Source organism: Sturnira hondurensis, unplaced genomic scaffold (assembly GCF_014824575.4).
Source record: "Sturnira hondurensis isolate 20B ecotype Veracruz unplaced genomic scaffold, ASM1482457v3 Scaffold0001911, whole genome shotgun sequence".
Lineage (NCBI taxonomy): Eukaryota > Metazoa > Chordata > Mammalia > Chiroptera > Phyllostomidae > Sturnira > Sturnira hondurensis.
This window is the reverse complement of record NW_028074542.1, coordinates 152,219-172,277: the sequence shown is the minus strand read 5'-3', so window position 1 is coordinate 172,277 and position 20,059 is coordinate 152,219. Positions and strand designations below refer to the sequence as shown.

The following is a 20,059-nucleotide window of genomic DNA, read 5'->3' as shown; positions in this document are numbered from 1 at the left end:
TGGCTGCAGCTCTGTGGGAGGGCTCCTCCTGTGAAGGGCCCTAGGGCTGTCTCAGCTCCCTAGAGCCCCCCTGAAGCCGGGACTAAAGGGCCTGAGCCTGCCTGTGAGAGGAGGGCCTGGCAAGTCCAGACTTACTATCTGCGCTCACCGTGTTGTGTGCAGTTTGTATCATTCTTACCAAAGCACTTCATAGGTCTATTAAGAATGCACAGCCACAGAATTCTGGAAACCAGAGCTTCACACGCAAGCCTGGCTATTTGAGACCTTCACGGAGGAAGCCGAGGACGCTCGCTGCCACCTTATGGGGCCTGGAAAGGAAAGGCCCAGATGGAAATCTCTGGCTCCCCCATCTTCCAAGAGCCGTGGGCCTCCAGCCCCACACATTCACCACCGCCTCTTAGCTGCCCAACCCTTCTCACCACAGAGCAGACACACTCCGAGCTACTGGGTATACACCTCAAGGTGTACGTACACAGGCTTAAGTGGCTTATTTTAAACCGCACAGCGCTGGGGCCGGTCTAAAAAGAATGAAACACACCACTGCAAGGTAATCGATGAGTTGCTTTTTTTTTTTAACAAATTTGTACAGAAAAAAAAAAACGAATCACAATCTCTGGTAATTCGATGAATGATTTTTTTAAATCCCAATCACACTTGTAGAGAAAGAAAAAAAAAATCCCCCGATCACAATCTCCGGTAATTCAATGAATTGCTTTTTTTCTAAAACAAACTTGCACAGAAAGAAAAGAAAATCCCGGACCACAGCCTCTGTGCTGCGGTCACCCTGGGCGGCACGCAGGACGCCTCGGAGCCCCAGCAGGCGCAGCTCACGGCGGGCGGCCGCAGCTTCTGCTCATGGACGGCACGGCGTGTGGAAGAGTCGTGAGTTCCCTTTGTTCTCCAGTGTATCTTGTATAAAATATTACATTTTTTAAACACATATTTACAGAGTTTGCACAAATAGAAAATGGTTACAAATTACAACAAGGCTTGGCCAGATAACAAACAGTTTGCTTCTCCCACGGACCAGGGCCAGAGAGAGGTATGATTGCTTTGTATTTACATATGCATTAAAAAGTCTGCCTTTTTCATGACCTAGGTCAAGTTTATAAAAACCGGTTAAACATCATAAATCCATTTATGCAAGCTGTACAAGTAATTAATGTCAATTCATCAGTTCATGTCTTGCTTCCTGAAGAAAGATTCTGAAGCAAAAGAAACCCTCTCAAACTAGCAACACACCCCTCGGCCTGTCTGCTGCAGCTGGTTGGGTTTGGGGGGGAAGGAAATGGGAAGGAAGACGAGAGGAATGGAGGCGGCGACAGGACAACTTGGTCAGCACAGTTTTTCTTCTTCGGCAGCTTAGAACCAGGGTGAGTGGACTGGCTCGGCCAACACCACCCTACGCCTTTAAAACCACCCACAGCTCCTTCCTCGCTTCAGAGACCCAATGCCCTCTCGGCATGCCTATAATATGAAGGAAAAAAGGACTTTCTGAGGAAGACAACGTTTGTTATTCTCATGTAAAGTCTCTGCCTTGTGCCAAACCCGACGTCCACAGTGCGACAGAGTCCGGTGGCCGTGGGGACAGGGGTCAGAGGCTTGTGTAGTAGCTGTCTACCCACTGAGCAAGTCCTCGCTCCACCAGCGACCGGTTTATCAACACCACCTGGAAAAGAAAGTTCCCTTGAGTGCTCTGCCCACGGCACCCAGGGGCCACTCAGGTGGCTGGTGTGGCACCACCCTTTTACAGCGCCAGGCGGCAGCAGGCACAACAGAAATGGGGGGGGGGTGCGGGACTCGTGCTCTGGGTCAACAGAGGCGTGCACGTCTTGTTCTGCCAGCAGGAGGACAGGCTCTCCAGTGCACGGAAGAAACCTCAGCTTCGACACTATGATGGAGGAGGGGAAGACTCGACAGACAGCAGGCCCGTGACTTTGTGGCCCAGGTGATTCTTCGCTGTGGGAACTCACCTGTGCACTGTGAAAGTGTTTAGCTGCATCCCTGCCCTCTGCCCATGCCCAGCTGTGTCAACCACAAAGGTCTCTAGGCATTGCTCAGTGTCCCCTGGGGACTCTGGTCTAGAGTTACATCCTCTGATTATCTCAAGAGGAAACAATGCCGGTCCAGCTCCACATTGATCGTTACTGCTGGCCAGTGACTCAGAAGGAAAAAGGAGGCCAGGACTTACTTCATCTCCAACCACACTCCACAGCTGAATCAGAGGAATGCCAGTCGGACTGTAATTTGTCACCTGAAAACAAACAAACAAAAACACCAGCATGTTTGAAAGCAGCCCCACGCACCTCCCCGTGAAGACCGCTGTTAGCCCAGGGCAGGAGCTTCGGGAAGGCAGGCACTTGAAGGTCAGCCCCCAACAAGCCCCGATGCTTGAAAGTGAGGCCGGGGGGGGGGGGGCACTGCAGAAGCCGGAGGAGGCTCTTCAGACAGCCTGTCCGGCCGGCCCCGCCTCCCTCCCACCAGCCGCACACCTGAGCCAGCAGCGCCGTGTTTCCGGTCATCTCGCTCATAGCTGCATCGGCTTCAGGTGAGAAGTGGTCACCGTCTTCAGGAGGAGAAGGAAAAGCAGCATTTAAACTCTCACTGAGGCAAGGTACTCCTGCCACACACACGGCTTCCAGGTGTGTTCTGAGCAGAAGGCCTCAGAGGCGGCCGTGGGGCCTGAGAACTTCATCCGGGAGAGCCCCTCCTGTCTGGGACAGAGCCCAGGCCTCTCTCTACACTCAGAGTCCTTGCTAAGTGCCACCCACAAGGGGACAGCGGACCAGAGACAGAAACTCTGCCTTCAGTGGAAATACCACCACCACCACCACCTACTTGGGGACTGACTGGGCTGAGCACCTTGGATGCATTCTTCCACTGAATCAGTATCACCCTGTGGGAGGGTGGGTGTTATCCCCTCTTTATAGGTGAGAACACGGAAGACAAAGGTTGGCAGCTGAAGGTCAGCCAGCTCCTGGAGCGGCGCAGGTGGAGTGCAAACCCGGGCAGCGGGCACACGACCCAGTAGGGGCAGTCGCTACAGGAGAGCGGCAGGGCACCGAGACAGACTCACTCCTCGCCCGAGCATGAAAGTCACACACAAGAACACACCCAAGGCAAGAGATGGTGAGGATGTGAGAGGCAGGTGCACGAAGGTCTGGGGACATCTTATGGAGGAGGGAGGGTGTCAGCTGGGCCTGGACAGACTGCTGGGGTGGACAGAAATGGAGAAGAAGGTTGGGGAAGAGCAATAAAGGAAAACAAAATGAAGACCCTGCCCTGCATTCCAGCCGACAAGACTGCAGCCAGGTGGTGGCGCTTCAAAGCCCTTCATTGCTTTAGGTGAGAACTAGATCAGACGGGCAAGTCTGGGGAGGGAAGTGCACGGATTCGACCCGCTGGTAGCTGTAAATACACACTCCTGTTCGCAAGAAGCCGCCACTCGACGAGCATCCACATGCCTGTTCCCAGGCTCATGGACTCCCCTTGGCCACCCTGAAAACCAGGTGCTACCCCATTTCCCAGAGGGAAAAAACCCCAAGGCTAAGTAACTTCCCCAGAATCACACAGCCAGTCCCTTCCTTCAGGCAATGTGATCCGTCTAAGACACCAAGGTGGACAGGTGAGGTGGTCCCCATGGTGCCCTAGAGGCCGAGGCCCAGCTGGGCAGTGCCAGTGGCCTCCATGCCTGGACCTCAGGGACTAGGACTCTGGACCTCGACTGTGTTGTGGGAGGCGCCAGTGGCAGCAGCCCCTCTGAGCGGGAGACCTGGGCAGTCTAGAGCGGGGGGCCTGGAAGGGGGCGGGGACCAGCAGCACCAGTCTCACCTGAGACCTCGGAGATACGTGTCTCCAGGCCTCAGCCCAAAGCTGTCCACCAATCAGAAACCGACACTGGCACCAGTGATGTTAGCATCAGCCCTCCGGGTGAAAACGAGGCTCTCAAGAGAAAAGAGCTCCCTCAAAAAACGCCCGCAACCCTCCCCAGCCAGAAGCCCCCACCTGTTACCTGACAGAGGCATCACGCTGTCCAGAAGGACTTCTGCTCCCTGGAACGGCAGGGTCACAAAGTCAGACCTAAAAAAACAAGAAAGGAACACACTGAACTGGACCTGAAAGCCGACTCCATTCCGGAATGACATTTACCTTGTTGGTGCCGGGACCCCAGCAGCTTCGGAAGAAGCAGGGTGGAGACGGGCAGCAGGCCTCAGCTCCCCACACACCCGAATGCAGGCCGCCAGCGCTGCTGCAAGCCTGACCCCAGAGGGTCTTCTTGCTGTGGGATACTCGGGGGATTCTTCCGTTAGGCAGGCGAGTTTGGCTGAGGCGAGCCATGGGGTTGAGTTTGGCTGAGTTTGGCTGAGTTTGGCTGAGGCGAGTTTGGCTGAGGCGAGCCATGGGGTCTGCTTCCATCAGACCCAGCGCGAGGGGGCAGGGAGCACTGACCCTGAGCCGGGCGGGGCAGAGCTGAGCCCACCGGTCGCCGAAGAAGCAGGCCGTGTGCGCATGCGCGACTCACCGGATCTGCCGGAGCTCCTCAACCCTCACTCTCTTATATCCACCGTAGTCCACGTAGCGAATCTCGACTTCGTTGCTCTCCTCATAGGACGCCACCACTTGGGCTCGCCACCAGGCACCATCCACGCCGGGGGCCGCACAGATGACCGTTACTGTGGGGCAGGAAGAGAGCCTGTGGATGGGCCTGGCCCAGGGCAGGGCACAAAGGGCTGTCCAGTCAAATGGCCCACCTCCCCACACTGCTGCTCGGAGGCCTACACCTCCAAGCTGCAGGGGACCTGAACAGCAAGGGGTCCCCAAAGCCTCCCCAGAGCCTGAGACTGGCCAACAGACCTGCACACGGAACACTCAGCCTAGCACATGTGCCGTCCAAAGGCTATCTGGACCAAAACACATTCACCTAGACCCACTGGCTCTGAAACACTGAAGCCTGAGATGGACACAGACGAACCAGAATAAAAAGTAAAATACAAACCGCAGGGAATGGAGACCTCTATTCTCAAGGGAAAGTCCCAGAAAGACTCAAAAATTTCCAAGTGAGGCAGATCTCAGGGGCCTGGTGTGCAGGGTCTACTCCGGGCCATGACAGCTCCGAGGGAGGGCTGATCAGAAGGGACTCACAGGCCTGAACCCTCTCCCCTTTGCGTCAGGTAGGCGCTGAGGGCAGGGATACCCTGGACAGCCAGCAAGGGTCATTGGCATCACCACACCCACCCTGGGGCAGCAGGCGTGGGGCAGACTGGATCAAAGGGAAGGTCATCCAGTGGCCCCTGCGGCAGCTGCCCAGGTCAGCTTGGGTGAGGGCCTGTGACATAGCTGACCACATGGTGTCCTGGTCCTTAAAGGCAGCCCCTGGCACGGTCACCTCTTGGCTTCTAGGTCAGTCTTTACTGTGGGGCTGAGTCAAAATGACAGAATCTGATAAAAACTATAATTTTTATTCCTCCAAAAGAAAAACCATACAAAATGCTACAGATAACCCAAAGGTTTCCTAGCGCTGAAAGCCCCTCAGGCGGCTACAGGTTTGGAGTCACTGGTGGGGGTAGGTGGAGAGATGTTCTCACATTGGGCTCCTGCTAACAGGCTTAGACACCGGCGCCAGAGAAGGAGCTCTCCAGCGTCCAGCTGGGGTCGGGTATCAGCTCCTGCTCAGGCATCCCGTGGGCAAGTCACATGACCTCAGAGGCTGTTTCCTCATCTGTCCGATGGAGATGACCCAAACCCACTGCAGGGGTCTGATGTCCATATGGAGCTACCAGGGAACCTGATCTGCAACACACACTGTATCCAACCCGAACTCCTGGAGCCAATCCCGTTCAATAGGGAAGTGGCCCAGTGGGAATCTGAATCCATGTGTCAGAACTCCACTCCGACCCCGTGGCTCTGTCAGCTGGTGGGAAGAGCTTGGGCAAACCAGGCCACTCAGCCCAGAGTAACTCCATGCCAACAGAGAGAACTCGGGATGTGGACCCCACAAAGGATCCCAGATCAGCCTCCTCCTGGTCAAGACCAGGGGCTGAACAGGCCACCCCCAAAACCTCTTCCCTGGCCTGGCCAATGCCTGGGGCTCCTGCTGGCCTCCGGGACAGCACTTACTTTCCACTGGCGTAGGCAAGGTGGGGATTCCAGGCTGCGAGTAGCAGAGGTACATCTGGTGGTCCAGGCTGCGCAGCGCGTGGAAGGTGGGGTGTGTGTGCTGCTGCACGAACAGGTGCCCCGCATTGACCTGGTTGACCACGATCACCTCCACAGTGATGCCGTCTGGGAGCATGAGCTGTGGGGGCGGGGGGCAGGAGGCACTGCAGCAATCCTTCTCAGGGTTCAGCTAAGACTTGACCGAGGCTGCAGGCCAGGTCTCTTAACTGGGACCCCTCTGAAAAGAGCAGGGCAACCCAAAGCACAGGTGCCCAGACGGCAGGGGTCCGAGCAAAACCACTGCAGCATGGCACGTGTTTGGACACCTCACGGCCCCCGCTGTCCTGAGATACTGTCACTCACGACTAGAGGTGGCCTCAGGCAGGGCTGGGCAGGGAGGTTCCCAGAGCGTCTCTGCCCCCTGCCCCTTGCGTCTGTAAGACCCAGGGAAGGCAGACAGGAACCAGGCAGCCACAGAGACAAGGTGCCAAGGCGGGCAGGCCCTCAGCTCCTCTGGGCCCACAGCTGCCCCCAGGAGCTCACGGTTCCACAGCATCTCTCTACCTTTCTGCCAACAAGGGTCCACTGTCAGAGTCTGCCACAGTGTGGGTCACAGTTCCTCTTCCCTAGGCTCCGCTGACATCCTCCCAACTCATCCCTATGCTGGGATTTGGAATGCAGGTTTGCTCAGGGCTCAGGCCCCATGTTAGAGGCCCTAGAAGAGGTCAAGACTCTCCTCTAGAAGAGTTGTCCTTAGATACCAGCTTCCCCAATGCTAAGTAAGCTACAGAAAACACCTGGGTGCCCTGGACACAGCACAGCATCCTGTCCACCTTCCAGCCAGGTGGCTCAAGAAGCTCTCGCTGCCAGTCCTGGCCTCCACCCCTGCCCAGGGCTGCCAGCTGAAAGGCACCTGGGACCTCCTCTCCAGTCCCACAGAGCCACACAGAACAAGGGAAGGAAGCCACACCAACCACTCAATTATTTAAAACTAGAGTGGGCGCACAGCCAAGCCTCCTGGGGAAAACACTGGTTCAGAAATGAAGCACGGAGTGAGGTCCAGCCCACTCCCAAAGACCCACGGGAAAGGAAAGGGGCACCCCCCGCCGAGGCACAAGGGTCTCCAGAGGAGGCAAGATACAGGACCCAAGAGCCCACTGCCCTGAACGAAAGCCAGGCCGGCGAATCTCTCCAGGCAGCACATCCAGCCTGCGTGTGACACGCAGCACAGCCACGTGCGGCACACGGCGCGTCCTTCGGGAGACTGCGTCTATGACGGTGGTGCACCACACGGCCCAGGCACAGGAGGCTGCACCACCTGGGTTTACGTGAGCACACTCTGTCCACGCCACAACAGAACTGCCTGACGACACCCTTCTCAGATGTACCCCTGTTGTTAAGTGGTGCGTGACTGCAGCCTCAGTGAGGTGAGGTCCAAATAGGGCAGGAGAGCCACTACAGGACACGGTGATGGGCCCCAGAGACTCTGCAATCAACCTCCCAGGACACATGGGTCGCCGATATGTCAGCCCCACCTCTTGCCAAACTTCCAGGCCAACCTTCAAAGAGCCACATGGCTTCCTGGACCTGCTGGGGGTTACTGCTTCTCCTTCATACTGTAGGTACCCCTGGAAAGTGGGGTGGAGAAGACAATCCTTCACCAAGGCCGCCACTAGACCTGCCTCACCTGGGGTAAGGAATGACCCACTACAAGCCCATCCCAGCCCACAGCAGTGGGCCCCACTGAGACCCAGCTGCAAGGAGCCCCTCCCCGGTCTGGACCCTCCCAGGCTGCAATCAGACTGCAATCCTTTCTCGGAAAACGCCTCAAACATAAAGAGTCCCAGGTGGCGGGGACAGGGGACGGTGGTCCTTCCAATCAGGGACCAAGAGGCCTTGGCCTCTTACCAGCACGCCAGCCTCTGACCCTTCCCCAAGGACAGTGTCTAGGAGCAGAATTGGCCGGTGGAGGCCAAAGGCCGGAGAGGGCACAGGCATCAGTGAGCTCTTGGCCCACAGTCTTGGAGTTTCTTGTCTGGGGCAATTTGGGGGGAAAGGGGCACAGGAATTCCGGGCCCCCAGGAGCATGCTCACCCAAGAAGTCATTGGAAGAGAAGGCAGTGCCAGTGAAGGCAGTGGGGGAGCATAGATGTTGGTGAGGTTCAGTTCCTTGAACTTCTTCCCAATCAAGTTCAGCGCCTTATCTACGTGATGCTGAGAGCCTACACGAGGGAGGAGGGAGGGAGAAAGGAGTCACAGTGGGTAAGACAGTGAGTAAAACCCAGCGGAACCCAGCCCATTCAACAGGACTTCTAGAGTTCAAGAGCATCTTCAAGGTGCTAAATTTTGCCTTAGGAAGAAAGGCATCTAAGGGGGCTTGGAAGCCACTGACCTTGCTAAACCCAAGGCGGCAGCAGCCACTGACCTTCTATGTGGCAGATCTGGATGTTCTGGGTGTAAGGCAGGGTCGAGATGTAGATCTTGGCACCAGATGTTTGCTTCAGAAAACTCACGTATCGCCCCTGCTTGCCAATTAGCCGACCGACTAAGTGCTGAGAAAGAGAGTTGGTTAACAGGAAGGCAATTCCACGCACTCCCAAAGCCCTACCTTTGTCTTATACAAGGTCAGACTCAAACGTATGATTAACTGGTAGTACATCAGTGCCCCTTCCCCTGACGTTATTCTATGCACTTGCATTTGCTCACAGCACCTATGAAATGGAAATCTTTTTAGCCCCGCTTTGCAGATGAGGAAAACCAGCCCAGAAAGGCTAAGTAACTCGCCCAACGTCACCACAAAGCAGCTGCGTTACCCAGTCTGGCTCCAAGACGAAGCGGTTCCCGTTTCATCCCTCACAGTGTGGCCCAAATCCAGGAAGCTGCACAGGTGGCCTTTCCCCTCCCAAATCCAGCCCACGGGATGTTTCACCAGCACAAAGGGTTGATTTCCGACACTTCTGCCTCCTCAGGTCTACTCAGGACCAGGGACACGGAGGCCCAATTTGATAACAGAGGTTGAAGAGCAAGCCTTTGGGCTCCTGCGGCCGAATGACAGCAGGCTGGGGCCTGTGGAGCCTGAAGCTCGCAGCAGTGCCCAGCACACCAGAGTTCAAGGCAGACAAAAGCAGCCAGACTTAGCCATGATGTAAAAGACACTCTGAATCAATCCCAAATGACCCACCCCCAAGGGGCTACTAGACACTGGGTCCCTCGGTGCCCAGAGCTGCCCAGGTGTGCCCTCTGCAGTCGCTGAAGGAGAAGAGGGCAGGGTGGCCATCGGGTCCCTGAGAGAGGAAACCACCAACAGAGCCAGCACCCCGACAGAGCGGCCGCCTGACCCAGAGCTCCAACCGAGCAAAGACTCCGCACTGCAGGGAGCTAAACGCCCGGGGAGGACGCAGCCAGCCAATTATTTCTGAGCCCCAGAGAGAAACGTCAAGACCAAGGTAATAAGTTGTAAGTCAGAGCAGCGAGAAGCTAGAAACCACTTAAGGACCCTGGAACTGGGGACTGGTGAGGTAAATTGACATTCACACAATGAATAAAGCAGTTAAAATTACGTTTTCAAAGAATCGCACAGGAAAATTAAATTGCTAAATATTTAAAAGCATTAATTAAAGCAACAATCTGTTTTGTTTAAAAACCACAGGGTACGAGAAGGAAATAAAGTCTTCCCAGTCACTCTCCAGGGTAGGATTAGCGCTGACTTTTATATTCTTCATACATTTCTGTGCTTCTTGAATTTTCTAAAATGTGGATTTATGCTGTGCTCGGTGATAGAACACTTGACATTGGAGAGCTTGAGCAGAGCCCAGCACAGCAAAGGGACCCCTGGCTGGCCCGTGCCCTCAGACCTCAGACTGGTTCTGCCAGCATCTCTGAACAGATCTGCATGTGGGGACACACAAGAAAAGCCCAGCAGAGGTGAGCAGGACTGGGAGTTTGAAGAGGACAGGAACAGGACGCTCCCGAAGGCAGCTGGAGAAACTCCATCTTGCAGGAGGCTCTCTGAAGCTTGGCACTGTGGAGGGTTCCCTTCCCCTTCAGCCTCTAATCACCCAGCAAGCTTCTCCTGGCTGACTGCCCCGCTGGACCCCAGCCCTTAAACCCAATGACCCTGGCTCCGGGGAACTTCGAGTTTGCATCCCGTACCTTTGGCACTTCAATCTCCCAGATGATGAGGTCCACCTTCTTAGGATTGGAGCCTGCCTGGGCGTTCTGGAAACCGTCTGTCTTCCTGAGGCCACAGCAGCCATCCACTGAATCCATGCTGTTCCCATCCGAACCTGCAGGGGAGAAGCAGTGTGCACAGATACCCAAAAGCCAGCTTGGTGCAATTAACAATGCACAACTCCCAAACTCACGTTCCAAGGAGGCCCGCCCCCACCTGCACCCCCACCTCAAGCTTGGCAGGTGACTGTCTACTCAAAGTCTAGAAGGCATAGAACAACCCCAAAGAAAGGAGGGCTGGGGATGTAGATGCACCTAATTTTAGCTTGTCCAATTTGCTTAATTGGCAGCCATGCCCAGCCACGCCCAGCCACAGCTGCTGGAGCAGACAAGTGGTACACTGGGAAGACAGTGGCCCCGGAAGGGGGAGTCCATGGGCGGGGGAGAGGGCGGGCCAACGGGTCCACGTGGTCCCAGGAGCCAAGTATTGGGTACAGGCTCCCAAAAGAGACCAACTAGTCGTAACCAGTCCATACCCTTCTGACAATGCCAGCCCCTCAGACCAAGAGTCCTTGGGTCCCAAGGTCCCCTGCCTGAGCTCACAGTCAGTGGCCTTTGGACAAGCAGGGCTAGGAGGAGTCTTCCCTCGCAGGTCTGTCTAAGGACCCAGTCTCGCTCCTCATCAGGGCCCTGCCAGAAGTGGAAGTGGGAAGGAGGCCCTCCTCTCCCTCGGCTCAGCCCCAACCTGGGCAACTCTGAGTGCTCTTCTGGGCTCACAGGGGGTCTTTCACCACCGGTCCAAAGGCTGGGCTAAAGCTCACTCCTGAGAGGACGGAGCGGGCAGCAGGAGCCTGGCGCTGACTTGGGCTGCTCCCTCTTGATCAAGAGTGTGCCAAGGGCACCGTCACAGAAAAACAGGGGACAGGCTGGCTCCAGAGAAGTGGCTGGTTTAAATGTGGACAACTCAGTTGCTGGAATACAACACTCCAGAGATCCCCCAATCAGGTTAACTTGCATGTATGGTCTCACCAAACCCAGGGCATTCTCCTGAGCCAAGCAACCCATGCACTGTCTGGGTGCAGAGGGCTAAGGCTTAAGAGATTCCCTCCCAGCTAAGTCACCTTCACAGTGACCTCACTCCTCAACACCAGGGGCCCCAGTCTCTTCCCGACAGAGCAAGACTGGATGGGACTTTCCACCCCGAGGACACCCAGAGGTGGCTGAGCCTGTTCCAGGACCCCAGCAGGCTGTACTCAAAGGCCAGTGTCCAGCTTCCTCAGCTGGGCAACCGCTGGCCCCCTCTAAGCTTCAACTTCTCACGCACAAGGCAGGGCTACCAGGAGAATACGGGCCGGGCATAGCCTGGTGCTCGGCACAGTGAGTGCTTGACTGGTGATGGGCACTACCAAGCTTCTCTCTGCCATCCCCACACATCCGCGCCCAGCACCTTGCGGTCACGGCCTCTGCTTCTGCAAGGCCTCAGTTCAGAAGCCTCTGACACATCTGAGAAGCTTCTATCAATCTAGAGTCGGCATGGCAAGGCTGGGGGCTTGTTAATTAACCTGTGGGGCAAGAGGCAAAGGGAAACCCCTTTATTCTTAACAGATTCTTCCCTCATTTTAAGATGCCTTTTTAAAAGCCCCACGTTAAGCCATGGCTGGTGTGGCTCAGTTGGTTGGAGTGTCATCCCAAGCACGAAAGGGTCGCGGGTTCGATTCCCAGTCAGGGCACGTGCCTGGGTTGCGGGTTTGGTTCCCAGTCAGGGCATGTGCAAGAGGCAAATGATGGATGTTTCTCTCTCACATGGATATTTTTCTCCTGTCTCTTTCTCCCATCCCTTTCTCTCTGAAATCAATAAGCATGTCCTCGTGGGTGAGGATAAATGAATAAATAAGCCCCACATTTGAACATCCCTAAAGTTTGAGTGCATCTTACAGTCTCTGGCCTTCTACACACCCGATCAGCAGCATTTTCTTTTTCTTTTTGAGGTGCATAAAAAAACAATAGTGTCACAATCAATAGCTCCTTAGAGATGACAACATGTGACATGTGGTACAGGTCAGGAGCTGCTGGAAGTGCTGAATTCCCAACCCTCCTGGAGCTGAAATGACAGGGAAAGGTTCTGGGACAGGCCAGTCCGAGACCCACGCAGGGAATTCAGGGTCTCTTCGCAGGCGGCCAGTGAAAATGCCGCCCAGCAGCTGCAGAGGAGCGCGGGGGGCTGCTGACCTGGGAGCTGGGGGCTGACCTGTCTACGCTGGGGCCAGCCCTTGGAAAACCCAGTGGGCACTTCGTTCCCAAAGTGCCCCTCTTTCCTGGGGGCAGATCTGCAGCTGCGCAGACAGAAAGAAAACGGCTGTCTGAGGCGCTCCGCGGAGGAACGGGTAACAGCAACACACGGGGGAGCGCAAGCCTCCCACGCGTGCGCAACGTGGGGCCGTTCTCTGGGCACTTACCAGGACAGAGCTTCTGGAGAAGGAAAGCAGGTGAAGACATGGGAACAAGCACATGAGTAAAAGGAAATACACCATTAAACAAGCTCACACCACTCTTGGTTCTTGGGGGAATTAAAGCTAAGGAGGCCTCTCTCCATTGGGGAAAAAACTAACAGGCTAGTTTAAAAGAGGCAAACCCAACTTTGATCTGGTTCCTACAGATGGGCGGGGGGGGGGGTGGTCATCAGCTGCGGAAGGAAGTTCCAGCTCCCATGGCTTTGGGGTTCCGGGCAAGCTAAGTTTTCATTTACCCACCAGCTCTGCCCTGCGCCCTGACCCCGCTGGCCGGCTGGGACCGCGGGAAGAGCACTGTCACTGCAGAAGCAGCAGAGGGGGAGGCAGGGCAGCAGCCTTTCCTGCTGCGTAAAGGAGGACCCCACCCCGGCCCCGAGTGCCTTCTCCCCAGGGCCATGCTTCTCTGTGGGGGCTGCAGACTGGCCATGTGGGCCATGCCCTGCCTCGTGCCTGCACACCTCAGCTGCTCCCTGGGGAGCAGAACCGACTCGGGGTGGAAGGCAGCACACCAGAGGAACAGGCTTAGAGGACCCTCCTACCTCCCGAATGATCTGCTTCCGCATCCACGGTCCATCCATCCTCAGTCCCCAAGTCTGACAACTCCCCCTTCAGCACCCCATTGCTGAAGGGCACAGTACTTTGTGGCAGCGGCGAGGTGGTGGCCTTGTCCCTGGGGCTTGAGTTGGTGGTCTCTGTACATGAGTCTTCGAGCCCTGAAGTGCTAACGGAATCTGCGCACTGCTCAGAGGAGGCCACTGAAGGGATGCCCTGGCTGTTGTCAGACATGCAGGTGACACAGCCGGCATCTTCCGCCACGACACTCGTGTTGTCCAGCGACTCTCCAAGGGGGGTGGCTGGTGGTGGGCAGGGGACCAGGGCGACGTGGTGCACAGAGTTCTTTGGCTTTATGTCCTTGGTAGGGCTGGACAGAGAGCTGCTCAGGCAGCTCACATAGGTCTTTGGTGGTGGCAGGTCCTCTGCTGACAGGCCTGGTGAGGGGAGGGCAGCATCTGATGGGGCCAAGGCTGCCTCCGCTGCAGCCTCCTCTCCGGAGGCTGGACTGGGCTCCGAGACATCTTGCCTACGGGCAGTTTTCTGGCAGACTGGGGCACAGCTCTCCTGCTGCCCTTGGAGCTGACCGGCTGAGGCCTGATCCGCGCAATCTTCAGTCTCGCCCGTGGTGGTGGCCAGCACTTGTTCAGTGGCCTCCAAGATCACTTTGGAGATAATCTGGAAGGCAGCTTGCTCAATCGTATCATTTTTATCCAAGGTTTCCTCTTTGCTCAGTTCTCCTTCACAGGCTCGGCCACCTCTGACCTGGGGTGCTGGTGTTTTGACATCCTTGGCCCTCTCCCCATGAGCCAATTCAGTGAGGCCACTCAGCAGCTTCCCTGCTGCGTCCCCATCTGCCTGAGGCAGACTGCTCTTCCCCTCCTCTCCTCTTCCTCCCAGTGGGGCCAGGCTGGGTGCCTTGCTGCTGTGTGGTGCAGGGCCATGCTCCGAGGACAACACGCCTTCTTCCAGCACACCTTCGCCCAACACTGCATCGCCAAGGCCTTCAGCCCCCATCTCCCTCACCTTCTCCCCAGGGCCATGCTTCTCCGTGGGGGCTGCGGACTGCCCTTGCAGGCCATGCCCTGCCTTATGCCTGCACACCTCAGCTGCTCTGCGGGGGAACAGAACAGACTCCGGGGTTGGCAGGGAGCTCTCCAGAGGAACGGACCTGGCTTCGTCACCAGGAAGGGCTAGTTCCACCCTTGCACTGTCATCCTTGCACGTTCCTGGTTGAAATCTCGTGTCCGTGGTGTTAGAAAGGCTGCCCAAAGACTCTGATCTGCAGCAGGCTGGATGTGACCGTAGCTCTGCAGAAGGCTTGCTCGTGGTGGCCAGCTCCTCTTCTGATGGCTGTGTGACGCTGGGGGGCATGGACTCCACTGCAGGACAGGGATCTTCCACAGAGACCAGTTGCTTGATGGCAGGGTCGGCCCTCAGCTCCACAACACCGGCCCCCACTGGTTTGTCATGGCTGCTGACATGCTCTTTTTTACGAGAGAAAAACCACCACCAGCCGAGGAGCGCGAGCATTCCAGGCAATGCCAAGGGGAAAAGTGAACGGAATTGGATGGCCATCCTGGAGGCTGGAAGTAGTTACACCTGGGAGCAGGGGGGAGAGAGAGACAGATGCTATGAGTGCTGGCAGGAGGCTCCGGACTCGACTCCAACGGACAGCGTAGCAGAGCCGTCTGCGCTCCCTCCCCCTGCCGCTGATGGGAGCACCGCCCCTCACACCCAGGACTGGGCTGGGCAAGCCGCCGAAGGGGGGTGGGCAGGAAGAGGCACCCCCTTCTGCTCCCTCACCCACACACACTCCCTTGAAACAAGCTGAGACTTCTCTTGCACAAATCCCTTCCTTCATCACTTCCTGATGCCAAATTCTCCCTATGTTGCCCCCAAGGAGCTAGTTATGTTCAGTGTTTTAGTTCTCTCGACTCCCAGAAATCTTTTCTATTCAGGTAGCGTGGGAACACTCTTAAACACCCATGGAATCCACATGTGCCTGTGACCCTCACATGCCCCACAAAACCACGAGTCAATGGAGCATCAGTTGCACAGCAGGAGACAGCCAGAGCAGGGGCTGAGTAAGAGTCCAAAAGGGACAGGGAGATGCTCCAGGGCGAGGGACGAGCAAAACACACACCATGGCCTGGAAATGCTCGGAGGGTCAAGTCCTGGGGCTGCACCAGAGTCCCCGCTTCATCCTGTGGACCACAGAGAACCAGCGCAGGTCCACAAGGCATCCACACTGAACTGCGTTTGCAGCTAATTCTGGGCACAGGAGAGACAGTATATGAAGCAAAAGGAACCTGGAGACCTGGGTCAGTTAGGGTCAGGAAAGGGGAAATGATAAAGGCCTAGGAGAAGGCAGTAGAAATGTAATGGAGACAGAAATTCAATTTTTTTCATCTGTAAGATTCACATATAGGATGATGGTATAAGGATTAGTTGAGTTATGTAGTAAGCACTTTGCAGATCAGGACGTGAAGGATGTGACTTATTCTAGAATGCTTGTATTCTGTGTCTCCCGTGCCGGCAAACTTTATTCCATAGGCAGAAACTGTAAGTCTTAAAACCCCAAATCCTCCACTGACATGGTGAATTATACCTTAATTTGGGTTTGTGCCTCCCTGTAAATAGACCAGCTCTTCCTGGTTTTGTCTACTTATCTGAGTGTTCTCTAGCAAAAGCAGAGCGGACGACTCTTCGAGTGCGTCTGACAAGCGGCCCAGGCTGGGAAGACACCGCTCCGGGACTCTGCTGCCAAAGCCCAGTCCATGGACCAGAAGCGCCGAGCCTACAACCGGGGCACCTGCGGGCAACACAGCCGCTCGGCCCCACTCCAGACCTGCTGCGTCCTCACAAGACTCCCAGAGGAGGCACACGCACGCCTGTGAAGGCGCTAGGAAAAGTGACCCTGCAGGGGATGGGCTGGGGCGGAGGTCATCTCCAGAAGGTCCCTCATCTTTAAAGGGAAACCTTCCTGCTATTATCCGATCGTGAGGCCGTGGACGGGAAAGTCCGGGGCAGCGCTGAGCAGCACCCAGGGCTCAGGGGACGCCCAGCCCCGCCGTGGTGCCGCCTCACAGCCTCAGATTCAAACGGGGAACCTCGCCGGACCCTTCTCTCCCGCCACCTGGTCTGCCACATTACCACCATCTTCAAGGTGTAAAGAACTCAAAGTCAAGGTCAGCCCTGACCAGTGGGACCCAGTTGGTTCCCGCAAGCGAAAGGTCACTGGTTTGACCCCCAGTGCGGGTGGCAGGTTCAGTCCCTGGGTGGGGCGCATACGAGAGGCAACCCATTGGTGCTTCTCTCTCCACTTCTTACTTCCTCCCTACCCGCCTCTCTAAAAGTAAATACATAAAACTCCAAAAAATAAAAAAGCACTCAGAGTTAGACAGCCAAGGGAATGGAACTCAAGTTTTACTCCACATTAAAAGTGGGGTCTGCTAATTAATGGGTCTGCGGGGGTGGAGCACTGTAGGAGCCTAGGAAAGGGGAAGTTCCTACTGCTCTTAAAACTTGCAGACCATAGCCTATGACCCTAACATCCCATACCTGGAATCTCTTCTTCAAAGGCAAGGAGGGAGGGAGGGAGGGAGGGAGGGAGGGAGGGAGGGAGGGAGGGAGAGAGAGGGAGGAAGAAACTCCGCGTAGGCAGAAGTCTATATAAGAATGCTCACTGGGATGGCATTTGAAACAAAGTTCAGAGGCATCACTGCTGCACAGGCCGTAGGGTCCATGGACACACTGGTGCTACAGATGCAGGCTGCCCGCACGTTGCCCACGTGGGCAACTGCTGTGACGCAGACAGCAAAAGCTGCAGGACTCCACGTGCAGGTCCTGCCTGCGTCCACATGGTCCCACGGTCAAACTGGGATCTGATCGACAATGGACAGTCATCCTCCTTCCTTCTGGGAAGGGAGACCTTCTCACAGTCTCCCTCTCAGTGGTTCTCCAACTTGGCTGTGCACTGTGCACCACCTGGGATGCTCTGAAAAGCCTGCGGCACCCAGACCAGTGAAACCCGAGTCTCTGAGGGTGACAGCAGGTACCAGGTCTGTTAGCTGAGGTGACGCCAGGGTGCAGTCAGGTTGGAGAGTCGCTGCTCTGTAACTACATGCATGCCCCCCGCCCCCCGCAAAAGGGGTAGATGATGGGACATTTGCTTTGTGCTCAATGTCTTCAACATGAAAGTAAATAAAATGTGAGAAGGAAGGGTACTGCCAGGATAAGACAGTATACAGGAGACACAGCCTTTTGTCAGGAAATTAAGTCCGACCCACCAGGCCACATGCAACAGGAAGGAGGGCTGCTGCCTGAACCCAGGTTTCCTTCTTGCCTGTAAACTTAGACTCTGATTCCTTATTGACTAGACAGTCCTATTTCAGCAGGGAGCACAGTTGTGATTCCCACAATATTCCAGCAATTCTCTGACGTCAGGAAAAAGATTAAATGGAATGGGGTACAGAAAGAGAAAAAGAATCTTATGTCTTAACAAACCGTAGGGGGCAGTCTCCCATTTTACACACGGAGAGCCCAAGGCCACAAACAGAAACCGGGGTGGGTGGGTGGGTGTGTGTGTGTGTGTGTGTGTGTGTGGGTGTGTGTGTGTAAGGGGGGAACTGCTCTCCGAGACACAAACTGCCTCTCTCAAAACACTGGGAACTGCCCCCTCCGCTCTGGACCTAAACGTTGATCTGAGGGGCCAGCAGACACTTGGAAACACTAGAGGCAGCAGACACTGGCCCTAAGGCAGAGGCCCAGCACTCACACGTTCGGGTCTGGCTCCGGGCCTGCACCCAGGAGATCCACACCTCACTCCAGACCCTGGCCCGCCACGTCACCGGCCTCCGCCCACTTCATCTGCTCCACTCCCAATCCTAGCTCACATGCAACACGGAACAGCTGTCCGGGGCCACCACACGTGCTCCCGGCACGCTGCTATGCAGCTCTCAGGGGCACCACTTCCACTCACCCACTCAGCCCTCCCAGTCCCGCCTGTCCCCAGAGGCTGAGGCTCTGAGCCCCCAAACCCACCCCCGAGCCCCTGCAACAGGCTGCCATAGCTGCTCTGCTAATGACGGCTTCAGAAGCTTTCTGCCCACTTCCTAGCCAGACGCCCCTGTGGTCACGCCAGGAGGGCCTCCCAGAAGGCATTTAATACTGCTACCCTGACGCCATGTCACCCAGCCCACAGAATGCTGACTAGGTCCCACCTGGGTCCCCAGTGCCTACAGCTCATACGCTGGACTAGAGCTGGGGGACCCCATGCTGAGGAACCAGAGCCAGTGGCCACTGTCCCTCTAGGCAAAGCCCTCCTCTCCACACTGTCTCTAGGGGCAGAACCTGCCCTGGGCAGAAACTGAAGGGCTCCAGGCCCTTGAAATAAGAGGTAAGAGGCCCAAAGACTGGAGGGGCTGGAATGGTTTATTTTTCCTTGTCACCAGGGGCTTGTGATTAGCTATGAACCAACTCTCCACCGAAAACAGAGCTCAGAGCCCCTGGAATCAGCGGCCACCCACCCACAGCTGATGTGAGAGCCAGGCTGGCTTTCACTGAGGGCACCCCACAGGCAGCTCCGGGCGATGGGAGCCCCACTCCCCACCAGTCAAGAGAAGTCCCTCGCTTCCTTCGCCCTCCCCAGAGGATCTCACCTCCGTGAAACAGACTTTCTGTGGACAGGTGAGGAGCCATTTCCCCTGCGTCACAGGGACAGCGGCCTGGACTAATGGTGTGGAACGTTCCCCCTCTCCCTGCATTCTCAGGGCCGCCGCACAAGGCTCTCTACTACCTTCCTTCCCTAAACAGACTCTTGACTTGCTCTCTCTGCCTTGTTACTTTTTTTTCTCTTTAACCTGAACCTCTCAAAATGTAAGTGGCATTTAACCGTGTGGATCTAAAAGCCTTCTCACTCACACGCTAACTGAAGGCGGCCTCCCCACCCCACCCGAGGCCCAGGCCACACAGGCAGGCCCGCCTCCCGTCAGGGAAAAGGATGCAGAGCCCTGGCTCTCAGTTGGTGGGGAGGAGACTTGGCCGTTCTGAATCTGCTGGAATGAAATAGCTGCCTGCTTATTTTTAGCAGGTCCATTTACCCAGAAATAGATGCACGCTGGCTGCCCGCCCAGTGGTCACACAGAGCTGAGGGCAGGCACCCGTCTCAGTCCCACAAGACCGTGGTGCCCACCTGCTCACTCCAGGTTCTCAGAGGAAAGGGTCCCTTCTCTCTCCCAGAGGAAGCTGCGGCTTCTCAGAACAGCGTACCTCTGGAGAAGTAATTGCTTCACTCCCAACCCCAATGGCCGGCCTGGTCACTGCAATCTAGGGCCTCCTGCTAAACAACAAAACAAACCTCTGGGAAATGAGACAAAGAGTGTCAGTCCCAGTGACTCAGCCTCTTTGGCTGCAGTTATTGTGGAAAAAGAGCTGGGTGTAATTCACTGATGGGAAAATCCATCATAAAAACACGGACGTAGGTGCCAAGAGCCTCACACGTCCAGCCTGGGCTTGGGCCTGGTCTGTGAAGCCACACCCACTCTGTGTTCTGGACGTTTCTACAGGGTGGCAAAAGTAGGTTCACAGTTGTTCTTATGGAAAACAATAGAGTAAAAAAATAAACAACGACACAAGGACAAACTTTCGCGCACTCACAACAGTAAGCC

The 20,059-nt window shown here is 56.0% G+C and overlaps 1 protein-coding gene across 3 annotated transcripts in view; it reads right to left on the bottom strand.

The window, feature by feature from the left end:
• Positions 1-563: 563 nt before the first annotated feature.
• AKAP1 (A-kinase anchoring protein 1) overlaps positions 564-20,059 on the bottom strand; it is a 31,455-nt gene continuing 11,959 nt past the window's right edge. For all 3 annotated transcript variants that reach the window (XM_037037463.1, XM_037037472.1, XM_037037477.1), the window contains exons 2-11: positions 13,376-14,990; positions 10,309-10,442; positions 8,582-8,708; positions 8,251-8,378; positions 6,118-6,295; positions 4,523-4,673; positions 4,013-4,080; positions 2,493-2,566; positions 2,192-2,254; positions 564-1,669 (exon numbers count right to left, since the gene is read on the bottom strand). In XM_037037463.1, the coding sequence (XP_036893358.1) occupies positions 1,595-1,669; positions 2,192-2,254; positions 2,493-2,566; positions 4,013-4,080; positions 4,523-4,673; positions 6,118-6,295; positions 8,251-8,378; positions 8,582-8,708; positions 10,309-10,442; positions 13,376-14,966 (2,589 nt within the window). In that variant the 5' untranslated portion in view covers positions 14,967-14,990 and the 3' untranslated portion in view covers positions 564-1,594. The remainder of the gene's footprint in view (positions 1,670-2,191; positions 2,255-2,492; positions 2,567-4,012; positions 4,081-4,522; positions 4,674-6,117; positions 6,296-8,250; positions 8,379-8,581; positions 8,709-10,308; positions 10,443-13,375; positions 14,991-20,059) is intronic.